Below are 15,684 nucleotides of genomic sequence, written 5' to 3' on the forward strand. Positions count from 1 at the left end.
ATCCGCCATTCAGGAGGCTGGATGTCAGTTTTGAAAGAAATGGCGCTCCGCTCCACATTTGGATTTGGGAAACGAGCGAATTAAAGGAAACCGCTGCCTGCAGCCGACGCGACATCTGGACACTGCGTGGCGCTGGCGCCCCTGGAGCGGCGGGCCGGTCGCCGGACCAGGTAGGCAGACCCGAACCCCAGCCCCGGGGTCCTTGCTGGGTCGGCGCGCCCCTTCCCCTGGCTGCTCCGGGGCTGCGGAGGGCTCCGAGCTGGCCGCGAGCTGGCCGCGAGCTGAATTAGTATACAGGCAGTTTTTATTTTCGGTTTTAACCTTCGAGACGCAGCGGAGCATCTGCGCGCCTCTTCCTCTTCCTCCGCCCGCGGCGCTCCCCTCCCCCACGGCTCGCGGCCGGCGGGCTCTCCCGCACCCGCCGGCCCTCCCGCCGCGGCCGGCCGCAGCCTCCTGCTCCTCCCCCGGCCGGCGCTCCCACGCCTCCCCTCTCGCGGCCTGACTGCGCCGCGCCGTTCCGCTCTCCTCTCCTCGCCTCCTCCCTCTTCCCCCTCTTCGCTTCCACATCGCTGATCCTTTCTTTCTGATCACCCTCCCGCCCCCTGCCCCGCCGGGGTCCACTCGGAACAGGAAAAGCGGGGGAAGGAAAGGAAGGAGCCGCATAAAGGAGGTGAGTCGGGGACACGGAGGCGGCCTGAGGACACCGAGGAGCCCGGTTCGAGAGCGCAGTCTGGTGGGTCCCGGCCCTGGGGCCGGATGGAGCTCAGAGCCGGGCTCGCCGGCTACCCGAAGGCCGCCAGTCGAGCCCAGGACGCCACTTTCGGGCAGGCGGCGCTGACCCGGTGTCCTAGCTTCGCGGGCCTGCAGTCAGTTTCGATCCGTCCAGAGCCTCATCGGCTGGAGGCGCGGCCTGGCCGGCCGGGCGTGTGAGCGACGACGGGACTAGGCCCGGCCTTCGGAGCCCGCACGGTGGCCCGCCTCGCAGTGGCTTCTTCTACATGTGCCCGGGCCTAGTGGCCTAAGTGGATAAGTGGATCCACAGCCGAGACCTGACAGGGCATGTAGACCAGACAGCAAGCCCCACACCATAAGGGGGAGGAAAATGAGGTTTGGATTGGCCAAGCCGCTGTACTGTAACTGAGAGGCCAGGTTTGGCGGCAGCCTCCAGCCACTTCCCTATCCCTCACCTCCTCACACGACGCAGCCGCCGACCTGGACGGTTGGATGAAGTGAGGCTTAATTAGGGACCAGTCTTAAATAGCCCTCTCAATACAAAATCATCTTTATGTTACAAATGCACCTCTCCCCTGACCTGTAGGATTCACTGGGAATTTACCGAACTCCGTGTTCCCAGCCGAGGCTGTTTGCCACTATTCTGTCTATAATGAATATTCGCTCCTTCCCTCTTCACAAGGCTGGCTCCATCTTCGGGTCTCTTCTCAAGTATCCCGGCTCAGATTCTTCCTCTTTAGGCGCCATCGTATCACTCTTTTGTCGGTATAGCACTTAGCAAGCAGAAATAATCTTATGTAATTGTTTGTTTGTCTCTCACAGTAGTATATTAGCTCTATGGAAGCCCAGTCCTGTTCTATCTTGCACTGCACTGATGACCACCCCCATTCTCCCCCTCCCCCCAAATCTCACAGGAGAGATGAACTAATAAGAACATACAATTATAATGAAGGGATTTTATTTTATGGCCAGTGGAGGAGGGGTATTTCAGGTGATGGGTAGTTCAGAGAAAACATCTTGGAGGAAAAATGCTGCCCAATTTCAGCATCGTATCATTTAAGGACCCTGGAGAAGGGGGAGAGTGAAAGGTTTCTGGGTCCAGGCAGGGTTATTAACTGTGGCAATAAGCCATGGTGGCTGAGGGTGAGAGGACCTTTATTACACATCTCTTGAAATTATTAGTTAGTGAGAAACAGAACCAATAGGATGTGTGTATGTGTGTGCGCGCGTGTGTGTGTATACATGTGCATGCGTGTGGGTGACTGAGGGAGAGAGATTTATTTTAAGGAATTAGCATATCCAATTTGGGGAGCTGGCAAGGCTGAAATCTACAAGACATATAGACAGGCTGGAGCCCCAAGGAAAAGCTGGTGTAGTTTTGAGTCAGACGGCAGCCTGGAGACAAAATTTCTTCTTCCTCGGGGAACCTTGAGTCTTTTCACTTAAGGCTTTCATTTGATTGGATGAAGCCCACACATATTATTGGGGATAACATTCAAAGTCGAAGGATTTAAATGTTACTATATCTTCAAAAAGATTACCAACACAGCAACATCTAGCCTAGTGTTTAGCCAAACAATTGGGTACCAGAGCCTAGCTATATTGACAACTGACACATAATATTAAACATCACATTATCCCAGCAGTCTGCTGAGCCTCAGTTTCCCAGTCAAGTTTGATTTCAGGGATCTGTCTTTATTGATTGGGCCTGTTTAGCTTAACCTGTAAGCATTTCTTCTCCTTATTCTGGTGATAAGGGGGTTGCCCACTTCAGAGGAATGCCATTGAGTAAAAGCTTTTAGTAAGATCATTACAGAGTGGGTTCTGCATTCAGTAAGTGTAAATTTTAAAATTTAAACTTAAATTCCATCTTGGTTTTCCCCTGCTGCCCAACACCTGTGTTTTGTTAGTTGTGGTATGCAGGGGAATTCTATCCAATTTTAATATCAGATTAAGCAAAATAAAATCGTGAAGATTAGTCACTGGCAGAATAATTTGTGGCATTCTAAAGACGTTTGGAATCGCAAATGAATTTCGACTATGTGCTCTTCAAAAAAATGTATGATCAGTAGCAACGTAGTATTATGTGTCTGCACTTTCACTTGTATTACTTATTTTATCCTTACAGTGGCCCTTTGAATTTGGAATTACTACCCTTATTTCATAAGTGAGAAATTTGAGGCTGAGAGGGGCTCAAATCTTTGATACTTTATGGCCAGTGTGTGCCAGGGCTGAAGTCTTCATGAAGGTCTTGGGACAACAAGCCTTGTGGTCTTTCTGTTGTGCTAAAAGAGGGAGTCAGTACGGAGTGAGCTGTTGGTGGGTCATTTGTCCAGATAGAATCACTGACTGTTGGAGCTTTGCTCTCTTTGGCCTAAAAAACTGACTCTGCAGATCTAAGTTTTGAATAGAAGAAAATGATTTTCTGTTTTGGATCAGCAAATTCATTAAATAGGCAGAGACAGAAGAAGGCATCTTACTTAACAGAACTTGTATTTTGCATTCTCCCTGCCTCCCCATGATGTCCCAGGACACTAAGGTTTTTCCTTCAGATAACTCTTGATTATCAAAATTCCAGGAGAAAATTCCCTGATATGGCACATGCTCAAACTGAAAACTGATTAAGACAAAAGACCGTAAGCAAGATTTAAAAACTATTATTTGAAAATATATGACAAGAGATTATCTTCTGGAATATTTAAATAAATACATAAATGAGTAAAAAGATAACCTAGTAGAAAAATGAGCCAAGAATATAATGGGCATTTCATAGTAGAGCATATACAAATAGTCATATAGTCAGAAAAATATTTGAAAATACATTTTCTTTATATATAAAATATATAGAAATTTTTATAAATATATAGAAATATATATTCTTTACTCATCAGTAAAGAAATGTAACAAAAACAATTACATATACCTTTGGTGTGGCAAAAATAAGAGTGATAACATTGGCAAAGTTGCCAGGAAACAATAACCCTTACACACTATATAACTTGGTGCAGTTATTTAGGAAGACAACTTTATGTATTTATCAAAATTGTGTGTGCATATATATTTACTCTTTAACTTAGTAATTCCATTCCTGTAACTCATATAAGTATGCAAAGATATTCATATGTAAATATATGGAAACATATATACTATACACATAGTGTATATATATATGTAAGGAAAGAAATATATATTATAATGTACCCTTTGGGTAATTTGATTCCTATAACTCATGTAAATATGAAGAGCATATGTATTATATATATACACATATGTAAATATTTAACATATACATATGCACACATATACACACACATGCAAAGATTTTACACACAGACACACATATGCATGGACACATATTTTGTGTGAGAGATGTACCCTTAGCCTCAGCAGTTTTACTCTTAAATTGCTACAAATAGCTCATATAAGGATGCAAAACATGTTCTTCATAGCATCATATGTAGTAGCAAAATAAAAAGCAAGAAAGGAAAAAGGAAAACATTTACATGTTTGTCAGGGAGACTGGGTTTTAAAAAATTAAGACTCATCCATAAAATACAAAAAAATTTATATGCAGCCATATAAAAAAATGAAGTGTATCTGCATGTCCTGATAATGGAAGTTGTCAAAGATCTATTATTAATTAAAGAAAACAAGTTGTAAACAGTATGATCCCATTTATGTTTTCCAGATTTGTGTGTTGGGGGAGGGATGTTTATCTCTGGGAGGTTATTAAAAAAAAGTGTCTTCCCTGGGTAGTGAGAATGTTGGGTAGAAATGTTTCAGATTTTTACTTAATTCTATTTGTTTTTTGTACTGTTTGAAAGTTTACTATGAACAAGAATTTTAAAGTAACCACCACAGAAATCTAGGGCTCCAAACCTAGAGATTCTAATTCTGTAGACCCTGAAGTTGGTCAGTAAATCTAAATTTTAGAACATCTCCATCGGTGATTCTTATAAGGAGCCAGGGTTGAGGACCACGTCCCTCTCTGTTGATCTCAAGTGACTGGTGGGGACAGCACCATCATTGTATATATATATATATATAATAAATACCAGGGAGTGAATGTAAAATGAATGTCTTTAAATTTTTCCCTAGAAAGGGGCCGACACTAAGTTCTTCTGTTTATGGTGGGATATAAACACATCAAAAGACTCCTAAAATCCTGGAATAGACCTATATGTGATAACCCTATCAAAAGCAGCCCAGAGATATAGTAGTAGAGAGTGACAAAATACTTTAGGTAAGGTTATAGTTTATAACTCTAGGTGGCATGTTGGGAGGGGATACAGGGTACTGTGGTACTGTAAAGGGTATTGTTGTGCCCTAGGGAAGGTAGTAGGGCTTAGCAACTCACAGATGGGATGAAGAACCATATGGTATATTTCCAACACTCACCCTTCAGAAGAAAACTTGGGTTTACATAGACATACATATGCACACATATATACACATACATGTAAGTAGATCTGCTGACCTATCTATAGGTTTTCAAAGAGAATAAATTGCTTAGTGTTTTATGTATATATATTATCTCTTATAAACATATTATAAAATATACAATAATATATGCTGAAATTATTTACAGCTTAATCTGTTAAGGAAAACAGAATGTAATTATTTATACTATGAGATGAATGAAGTTTGAAGAACAGTGGATAATCCTTAGATATTTGGTTTGAGGTTATATTGAAAGCCACCCAAACAGCAGACACTCACCACTGGTTCTGATTCCCACTCTGTTTCCCACAGCTCAGCACTTAGTATCTGGTGCAGAAGAAAGTGGAATTCTCAAGGAGTCTCAATTTCCAGCTGAGACGAGGAGATGGAGAAATTTGTGATGGGATAAGAAGGTAATGGGGAGTTTTTTTAATGAAATAGAGACCCTGAGGTCACATAAGAAAGGGTTCAAAAGAAGTAGCACCTACCCTTTCATAATACAGAGTATTTGAATGAGAGGCTGGATAAATATAATATGCACTTTGGAAGGAGGCCAAATATGAAAGGGAAATGAGGCATGGCTTAATTACTGTAATTTGTCTTAAAGTTTTGACTTTAACTCTGTTGTAAAATATTTTCTGTGCCAATACTGATTCTATATTTACTGGAGGCCTAATGTCATGGGTTTCTGAGTGAGAAGCAGATTAATAGGTGTTTGGAATCCTTGGTGAACTTCCAGTATAATGTAGATGTGTGTGCAATAGCATTTATCATTTTCATACATCTCTCATAGGTATTTTTCCCCAGCAATAGCTTTGGTTTATATTTATTTCAAGTTTTAAATTAGTAAATCAGAGTTGGGTGTTCACTTTGGATGTACATGCTTATTTATACTACTATGCTTAGTATGTAATCCATGTCAGTTACATATTATTTCATAGCAGCACTGGCTTCAAAGCAAAATTTCTTTTATTACCTAATTAATAAAGGGATGATACCTAAAAATTACTATTTTCTATGAAGTATTTTCTTCCTCATGCAATGAATGATATTAAGATACTCTGAGTGGGGGATTCAAGAGGCAAGAAAGGAGTCATTCCATTTATAATAGCTGAACTTGAGAAAAGTTTTATAGAAAGTCAAGTTAGTAGGGAATGAAGATTCCCATTAGTTTAGGTCTGAAAGTATTTCACAAATCCCCCCATCATGCTGACCATACAGGTTATTTTGGTTTGATTTGACTAATTCTGTTGAACTATTATCCATCTTTCACAAAACAACTCCCAGGCTGCTCCTCCTTCTTACTCATTTTTTTTTTTTTGCTTCCTTTTCATCTCATTCTCTGCACTCCTGAAATGGCTGACATGCACATATTTAGGTGATACAGAACTCTTCCCTAACCAGTTGGTGCCTACTATCACCCAGGCAAAATTTAAGGACCTGAAGTTTCAAGGAATCAAATGCAAACCAGAAAGTACAGACCCTTAGAAATGGGTCCGTAGAATACATGTATTTTGGTGTTTACAGTGTTATGCATCTCCTACTGACTTCTACCGACTAGCATTCTCTTGCCTTTGCACTTTCTGTTCCTTCTAGAATCTCTAACCTTTTCTCTTGGTTGTAGCTCCTACACCAACCTATTTAGGTCAGAATCCCTTGTATTATGCTGGCTTAAAAATCAGCTTTTCTTCCAGAGCACTTCTATTCATTTGTAAATACCTACTTCATTATTTTATAAGTCTGTCAGGTCTGTTTGCTTATCTCACTTTAAGATATTTCTTAAATAGAATTAAGATAATTTTTCTAGTGGCTTTAAGTGGCATGGGAGAAGTGCAAAATACAACAGGAAGAATCACAGGTAAGATGAAGTGAGAAAGATCTTAAAATTAAACTAAGCATTCTCTTTGCAAAGGATCTTTTATGTCCTAGTTCCCACAAACTTGTCTGTAATTTTTCATTTAAGTAGTGGAAGGTGGTGCTTATAAAGATTTCTCTTCTTTGGCTCCAAAATCTTAAAATGTGTCTCTTCTCTCCATTCCTCTCTATATCTTTCTTTGGTTCATACCATGGCAGAATTTTTACTAATACAATGTAAGACGCCATTATGGTCATTGTGAAACAAAGTCTTGAAGGAATAGAAAACTTTAATGATAATAGGGAACTTAGAAGTGATCTAGTCCAACTCCTACCTTTTAAAGATGAGGAAAATTGAGGCTAATCAAAGTACATGACTTAGTAGGTCATATATATTGAATTAGTTGAAGAACCAATACTGGAACCCAGGTCTTCCAATTTCCAGTCAAGTCCTAATTTCTGTTTCCTCCTTGGGATTTATTCTTCCTTGGGATTATAAATAGAACAGGAGAAGATGTTGAAAGTATTGTGACTCAGCTATTGTTGTTCCAAGTAATTTTTAAAGTTAAACTTGTATTACTTTCTTATGTACTATCGTCTATCTAATCTCTATGTATCTATTTGTTGCTTAGTAATTTAACACTGAAATTACACAAATGTAAAGATTATTCTTCAGATTTTCACAGAATAACTCAATAGTTTGTTAATAATGAAAACCTAGTAAGCATGTCAGAATTTAGTTATGATTAGCTACTGACATAAACATGAAAGCAGAACTCTTGTACTTTAGATAGCACCAGGTTTTGAATTTGCTTCAGAAGGCAGTCCATAGAATGTTTATGTGATTTCTATCATTTTTACAGATCTCTCGTTCTATGTGCTCTTCTTTTGATAGAGTGGCAATGTCTTGAACATTGGAAAAATTACCCTACACTGAAAACAATCAGCCTCTGGTGAAGTATAAAAGGAAAATAAGCATGTTTGTTTTTTGAAATAATCAAGAGGTAATTACACAGGTGTTAAAACCCCTATTGACTATTACATATTAATACACAAGTAGTTTGTTTTTAACATTTCCCATGAAGGAAGGGCATTACAAAATCTCAGTGTAAGTGTAATTTAGTTGTATTTATTTGCTGAAAGTCAGTTACCTAGCTTCATAAGATGACCTATTTGGTCCTGGACACCATATTATGTTTGCTATAGTAGAGAAAACAAAATATCATGGAAGTATTCCTATGTACATACTTTCCCAAAGCTGCCTGGAGTTTTATAGATCTTGAGCTCTTCTTTTTAATCTGTTTCATTCCTTAGATCTGAAATTACTAATTTTAGCCATTAGAGCAAAGAAAAATTTAAATAGATTTTGCTTTCATAGAAAATCATCTTTGTTTTTTCACCCATCCACTCAGTTGAAAAAGAAAATATAAAAACAAGGTCACATGAATAAGTTATTAAGTTCTGAATTTGTTTCACTTCCACATGTTGGAATGAAGGTTAGGTAGTAAGATTTGCACACAACTTGGTAATATTTTAGACTTAGATACAGAAATATACATGCTTATTTTTTGTAATTCCACAGTGCAGCCAGAATCAGGGCTCATGTATGTAGAGCTGTTTGTTTGTATGTATCCTTCAAAATAAATCTTTTAACATATTTAACAGTGTATACCTCCTTGTGCTGCCGATGAAACACACTAGCCAAACCTGTCTACCAGGTGGTTTTGAAAGTTGAATTTACATACATTAATAAATTACTATTTCAGTGCAGCCAGGTGGTTTGGTTTCCAATAATGTTTTGATGTGTGTGTGTACAAAAGAAACAGAAACAATGTAGTATGGTACTGTGAAGTACACAACCACATCTTTTTTTGGTTTTCCTTGATACCAGTTTGTTACCAGACTCCACAATTTCTTTAAATTAGAAGTGAAGTTACAGGTTTCATATGTATTTCAAGGGAGTATTATTTTTCATTACTCAGCCTCTTGGAGCTAGCAAATTTGAATATCTTGGAACTTAAGTAGAGGACAAGATAAGGGATTTCATAAGTGAAATGAAAGATTTTAAACGATCACTTGGGTTTTATGCACAATACTTCTTAGTAATTATAAAAACGATATAAACTTTAAAATACTGTTCTTAAAACCGATAGTAGTTGGGTGCTTAATTGATAATTAAAATTGTGTTTTCTGTCCCTATGACTTAATTTGAAATGGGATTTCCATTTCCTTTGTTCCCCAAATCCTTTTTTTAGGTCTTTGGAGGCTATTCTTCATATTTTTAATATTTTAAAGTAGAAAACAGTGTTCAGATTTATTAAATACTATAGAAAGAAAAAGATCCTAGAAACTTACAAGGGAGATCCTGTTTCTGCTTAAAAAGATTAGCTTGCTTTATATCTATCATTAATGATGTTGGAGAACAGGATGGTGCAGTGGAAAAACAAAAATGTAACCAGAAGCTTTGGAGCTAGACAGACTTACTTTGCACCACCATAGAGTGAATATCTTAAAGAGAAGTGAACCCCTTTAAGCCTTTAACATTTCTCAGGAGTTAGTGGTAAATTCATGAAATATATATTTAAACCAAATTACCCACATCTTGGGAGTCCAATCTCTATTATTTTTTCTTTATTAAAGCAGTGAAGTATCAGTTGTTCCAATGCTGTAATGAATCAAGCAACACTGGTAATTAAATCCCAAAGCAATGCACCTTTAGTTTGTTCAGCAGATATACATTCCAGAGCCTTCATCATATATTTTCAACAATTCTATACTCAGTCTACTCTTTGAGCAAACTTTTGGTAAATGTCCGGAGATAATTTACTGCGTAAGTGCATCGACCCCTTCTAAAAGACATTTGGAATATTTCATAGTTTGACCCCTGAGACACTCTTAAAAGGAAACAGTAAAAAAAAAAAAAATTTAACGAAGAAATAAATAGGTTGAAGGTGAAACTAATTAGGCGTTGGCATTATGTTTCATTTAAGAGCTTTAGTTCTCCCTTACTTTCTCACCAAGGAACATGAGCTACTGTATTTAAAGCCTCTCCATTAAGTGCGATTGTTAATGAACAACAAAAATACTGGGAATTTCACGGGGGGGGGCTTCTGTAGCCGATAGTATATATATATGAAGCATATCGTTACAGTTAATTGCTACAGTTGCTCTCACTGCAATCTACCACGTCACTGTGAGCTGACGTCAGGAACGCCGCAGGAATCTCACCTCGACAGAATTGCGAACAGCAAGTGCCAGCCCCTTTCTGAGAGCCGTTGTGCGTCACCTTGACCGAGGGATTTTAAAGCGTGCGCGAATTCGCAGGGGCTCCTGTGGCTTTTCTTCCCCGTCACTATCCAGTGGAGTTGGGCGCGAGTCTCCGGGCTTCCAGTGAGTATCATTTGCCTGTAATGCACTGCGTGTAAAGCGTTGGGCGCCTACTGACGGATCTGTCCGCCGTCCTCGTCTGGACCCCAAAGGCTCAGGTTTTCCCTCACAGCCGCCAGCGCCCAGCGCCGGAAGCGGAGGCTCACAGGGCTCCTTCAAGGCGAGTGGGGCGAGCTTATCACGGCGTCGTGCCCGAATCCCACTCACCGCCGCCTCCCACTCCGCCCCCAGCATCTTCTGGGTGAAAATTCGCAGGCACCCGGGGTCATTCAGGACTTCTTCACATGCCGCTTTTCGGAGAAAATCCTGGAAAAAAAAAACGACACCCGGGAACTTCGCATTCCGCTCCTAAATCTCTCGGGAAATCCATTTGCCCCACCTCTGTTTTGCTTCAAGGTGAGTGGCGAGGGCGGGATCCAGGGGAAGAACAACATAAAATAATTTATTCCCAGTCTATCCCTTCTTCCCCGCGAGGAGCCCAGTCACGCAGGAAGGCAATAAGGCTTTCCGCCGCTCCACATTTGTAGCCTTCATTTAAAGTTGGGCGTGGGAACTGGAGAGAGAAACGTTGTGGGCGGCAGGGGGCACCTGCCATCAGTCTCCTGCGGCCGCGCGCAGATACAGGGCGACGTCGCGGTGGCCCCGCTCCTCAGCCAGGTCCGCGGGCAGGCGGCCCCAGGCGTCGCGCACGTCCAGCCGCGCCCCGGCTCGGTGCAGCGCCACCAGCGTGTCCAGGAAGCCCTCCCGGGCGGCGTCGTGCACGGGTTGGGTGAGGGTGGCGGGGTCGGTGCAGTTGGGGTCCGCGCCATGGAGCAGCAGCAGCTCGGCCACGCGGGCGCTGCCCATCATCATGACCTGCGGGAGGGAGCAGAGTGGTCAGGGCGAGGGGAGGCAGCGGCGAGATGCAGGACTGGACAGGGACAAGTAGAACCATTCAGGAAGGTATCCACCTAAAGGCAAAGGCGCTTACAAACTTCAGGAATCTGGCAATGCTTTATTTGCTGATGGAATACCCACCCACCTGCTCCACCACCGGCCCCAGTTTTATACTCTTTACTCAGCCCTAATTGAATTCCATTTTTTTCCTCCAAAAATGTGGAGACAAGAAAGACCTGATGATAAAGTGATTATCATTACTTGTGGGACAAAAAGAAAATTTTGATTTCCACCAGAACATGGGAATCTATTTTATTAAATGATTTATGGGAGGAGTTGAATTTAAAGACTTTTAAATTCTTAAATTATTTTCTCCTTCTCTCTCCAACTCTCCCAACCATAACCCAGGTCTAAAAGTATTTATTAGGCAGTCAGCTAATACTTTTCTAGAAGTTAGAGTAGTGGTTTAGGGGAGAAAACAAGAAACAACTAAGTTTAAAATAAGGTTTTCTTTGCTTCTGTAGTAAATCCCCTGTGGAAGACTTTTGCTTTTCATTGTTATATGTCTGTGCTCATATATGGAATATAGTCTGACAATTTGAGCCAAAATTGGAGATAGAGGGGAAAAACACACATAGGCTTATAAGATGATGAAAACAAATTACTTGCTTTTAATAAATGGTTTGCCGTTTTAGTTATTTTAAGTTAATGTTATAAAAGATAAGGGATGAAGTTTAGAGGGTAATATAACGTAAACAGTTTTACATTGTACAGGACTTTGTAATGTAAATAGTAAATAATTTGCAATATAAAAAAACTTGGATGTTGGTCAAATCAGAGCAATGCATGACTTAGAAAAAAGTTTTGGAGCAGTAATCCTATATTATATCCATTTGTGTGCATGTGTATTATGCAAGCATTTACATTATTTTAATAAAACAATTTTTCATAACTAAATATCCAAAATGGTGTTATTTGTTCTTATGCGTTTACGTTTTAAAATGTACCATGTAACTGAAAAATAGTATATTTTTTTGTTTCATGAATAGTAGAAATACCCATTTCCTTCCTTAAAAACCAATGATATTTCTACTAGTGATATAGAGAAGGTGGGGGGAAGAGTGGTTCTTGGTATTTCAGAAAATGGTGAATTAAAAGTACAAAAGCCTCTTTTTACAATTATTAATATAATTTGAAGTCTTTAAGAACTACTTTACAATATTTTTGCTACTTTAAACTATCATTTTTTATACAACTCTTCCAAGAATTCAAAAGGAATGAACACATTTTCTTTAAAATCTATAGGATTAACACGATTCTTTAATAATGGCTTGGTTCATGAAGGTGATAGTGCATACCAGATATGACCATAATAGTCAATAGTAAAGCACGCGACTACCTGAGATTTTAAAGAAATTTAAAAAATCAGAATTAAAGTGGGATTGATAGTTAAACATATTGAATAAATGGATTTTAACAATAAAGAGATTATTTATGAAAACCCTTTGCCATTTAAAAAGGACCAAACAGTTGCTGCAGGGAATGCTTTTGTATAATTAAACAATAAAAACTTACAGATAAATGTCTTTCTTAAGTAACACTTAAAATTCACTGCTAACATAGAGGAATTCAGTACTGTTACTGAGGAATCCTGTCTTAGTCCTTTGTGTTCAATTCGCCTCTATGAGGAAAAAATACCAAGAATTTCATATTGCAGCTTGAAAGCAGTGATTTTTTTTCCCCCATGGTCTATGATTTTTTTTTATGATTTCATAAACCCAATCCGGATTGTGTAACTTGTAATTTATCTCCATCATTGAAAAGTGATCGCTATTTGTTGAAAGGCAAACAAAACAGCTCTCCTTCCCAAATAACCTGCTCCTTTTCCACTTTCCTCCCCCTTAAATCGATCTCTTCCATCTCTTATGATGAGACTGGAGAGGGAATATATATATATATTTTCCCCACCATTTAAAAGAAAACCAAACCGAGGGAGTGGGTTTTCCTAACCCTTTAGGATTTTTGGTGGGTGAAAACCTGCTTTACATCTGGGCTTCACGCCTCCAGCAAGAAACAGGTCTCTGTCGGTGGAGATCTCAGTCCAGCCGCGTCCCACGGCGGCCGCTCCCCCGCGTTCATGCGCCCCCTGCCGGCGAGGCCCCGGGGCCCCAGCTACCTGGATCGGGCGTCTCCCGAAGCGATTGACTCCGTTTGGATCCGCGCCGGCTTCTAGGAGGTGCCGCACGGCCTCCACTTGCCCCCGCGCCGCGGCGCTGGCCAGGCCCGTACCGCTGCCGCCACCACCACCACCGATCCTGCCCTTGTCTTCTCCGCGCATTTCGTAGCCCCTGGACGCAAAATGACCCGGATAATCCACTGCTGGCCTTAAACTTCGCGACACTCCTCCTTCCCTCCCCGCCTCTCCCTGGAGCGCTCTCCCCTCCGGGGAGAGCTTAATTCAGCTTCCGCCCCCTTTCGCTGTCCCGCGGCTAGGAGACCCGTGCAATGGTCGAGCGGCCGGCGGTTAAACCGGGCTTTTCCTGGATCGTTGCCAGGAAAAGTAGCCTCGTGCTGCGGCAGCCTCGCTCTAAGCGGCTCCGGCCGCAGAAGGCGGGCGTGTAGCAGCGTTCTCCCCGCCGAACCCCGCTCTGGCAGAGTAGAGGACCGGCCGGGAAAGAACCCGTTTCCAGCTGGGCGGCGGGGCTGGGCTCTCACCACCCCCTTAGGCTCCGCCCCCTATCGGGCAGGCCGGCGCAGGCACGTCCCACTATGCAGATGACGTTACAGTCGGTAAGGGTAGGGGCGGGGTAGACCCTGCTGGGGCGCATGCGCCGGACACCCAGCGCGTCCCGCCAGCTCCCTGCTCTCCGGGTGTCCCCCAAAGCCTTGGCTAGGTTTTTGGAAACCTTGATCAAGACACTCAGCAACTAATCCCCTCCTCCAGCAGGCGGAGCAGAGGATTTCTATTCTTTCAGCCCCAGGCCAGCTGATTTCACTCTGGAAAGGTTAGTTGTCCCTTGTGTAATCGAATGGATTAGAAAAAGGCGTTTAACTCCATCTCTCTTTTAAGATATCTGTAAGTGACAGCTCTGCAACTGTCATTCAGGCTAAATTCATCCCCAGGCAGTATTTGAACTTCTCTAGCTTCACATCTTGCATCAGCCTTAGCAATTCTCTTTTGGGTGTGTCTTTCTATCTGAACCAGTCAAAAATCAGTCTCAGGGAAAAATCCTGAGCACTCTGTTTTGAATGTGCTTTTTATTCTTTTCATCTTTGCATTATGGATATAATATTTACAAAAACAATAGTTTGGTATTAAAAATGGCAATCTGGGACCTGTAAGATACTAAATATGTATTTAATAATCTGAAATCCCAGTTTCATGATATTTGAATAGTATAATTTTGTTTGCACTCTTACTTATTTAAACCCACCTTGGCAAGTATTTGATTTTTGTTTATCATGAGTAATAAAGGAAATTTATACAGTAATAGTGAAATATAATAAAACAAGGGTGTGGTGCTAGGCCTGTCATTAAACAGGCTGAACCTGTCATTAAATACTCCTCTGAAGATTTAAAGGCCAAGTGTTTTTCTTTTCTTCCCAGTTTTCCTACGTGTGTTTGAATTAACAACATTGCTTTAAATACTTAAGATATTACAGCTGATGCTCAATTGAAATAGGAAGAGAACCAGAAGTTATTTATCTGTTCTGAAAACTTTGGTGAGGAATTATATTAGAATGGGCCTCTCCTAATATGGAACAGTTCTTATTTACAACATCATTTTTGTTTCAGGGTCCCAAGAAAGACAATCTTTAATGGAGAGCAATTGCTTGCTTACTCACAAATGAAAGAGTTCACGTGTTTCTTCTAGCATGACTTGGCTTGGATTCCCCCCACTGTAGAATGAAGAAGAGTGCTTTAAAAACAGGGGGCCCATGAAAGTAGTGGTTAGGGCTGACAGCCCCAGTAAAGTTGAAATCCACCTGGAGAGGGAAGGGAAAGAGGCAACATTATAACAATTTTTCTCCCTCTCTCACCTAACCCCTCTATCTTAATTTCAGTTTCTTAATTCCTCTACCTCTAAATTTATTTGAACTTCCATTCTTTTCTTGAAAAAATGCTCATTTTATTTGTTGATGGTGGCACCCTCTATTCCTTTGTCTGGGTAGAGGAACAGAAGTCAACTTCTGGGTGGAAAGCATGTATGAACTGTTTTTGGGGCTAGTCCTCATGTGCAGTGTAGTAGTGGGTTTTACAGGTGTGTACATAAAATGGGAGAAGGAAGAGGAGAGATGAGCAGTAGGGAGCCAGAGTTTTTGAAATGGATGGTATTGGTTCTTTGCTATTCAGTCTGTGGGGATGAGTCACCAGACTGATACTGGTGAATGTGG

General features: G+C 41.2%; 1 protein-coding gene across 1 annotated transcript; it reads right to left on the bottom strand.

The window, feature by feature from the left end:
- Positions 1-8,390: 8,390 nt before the first annotated feature.
- On the bottom strand, positions 8,391-13,975 carry CDKN2B (cyclin dependent kinase inhibitor 2B). The gene is made up of 2 exons (XM_036887634.2): positions 13,466-13,975; positions 8,391-11,268 (listed from the first exon to the last, which is right to left on the bottom strand). Exons 1-2 carry the CDS (start codon positions 13,625-13,627, stop codon positions 11,008-11,010), a joined length of 423 nt encoding a protein of 140 aa, XP_036743529.2. The 5' UTR covers positions 13,628-13,975; the 3' UTR covers positions 8,391-11,007.
- Positions 13,976-15,684: the final 1,709 nt, after the last annotated feature.

The sequence above is a fragment of the Manis pentadactyla genome, chromosome 3 (assembly GCF_030020395.1).
Source record: "Manis pentadactyla isolate mManPen7 chromosome 3, mManPen7.hap1, whole genome shotgun sequence".
NCBI lineage: Eukaryota > Metazoa > Chordata > Mammalia > Pholidota > Manidae > Manis > Manis pentadactyla.

Coding starts and splice junctions, on each gene's coding strand:
- CDKN2B (XM_036887634.2), bottom strand. CDS start 13,627: ATGCGCGGAGAAGACAAGGGCAGGATCGGTGGTGGTGGTGGCGGCAGC. Junction 11,269..13,465: donor TCGGGAGACGCCCGATCCAG/GTAGCTGGGGCC, acceptor TCCCTCCCGCAG/GTCATGATGATGGGCAGCGC.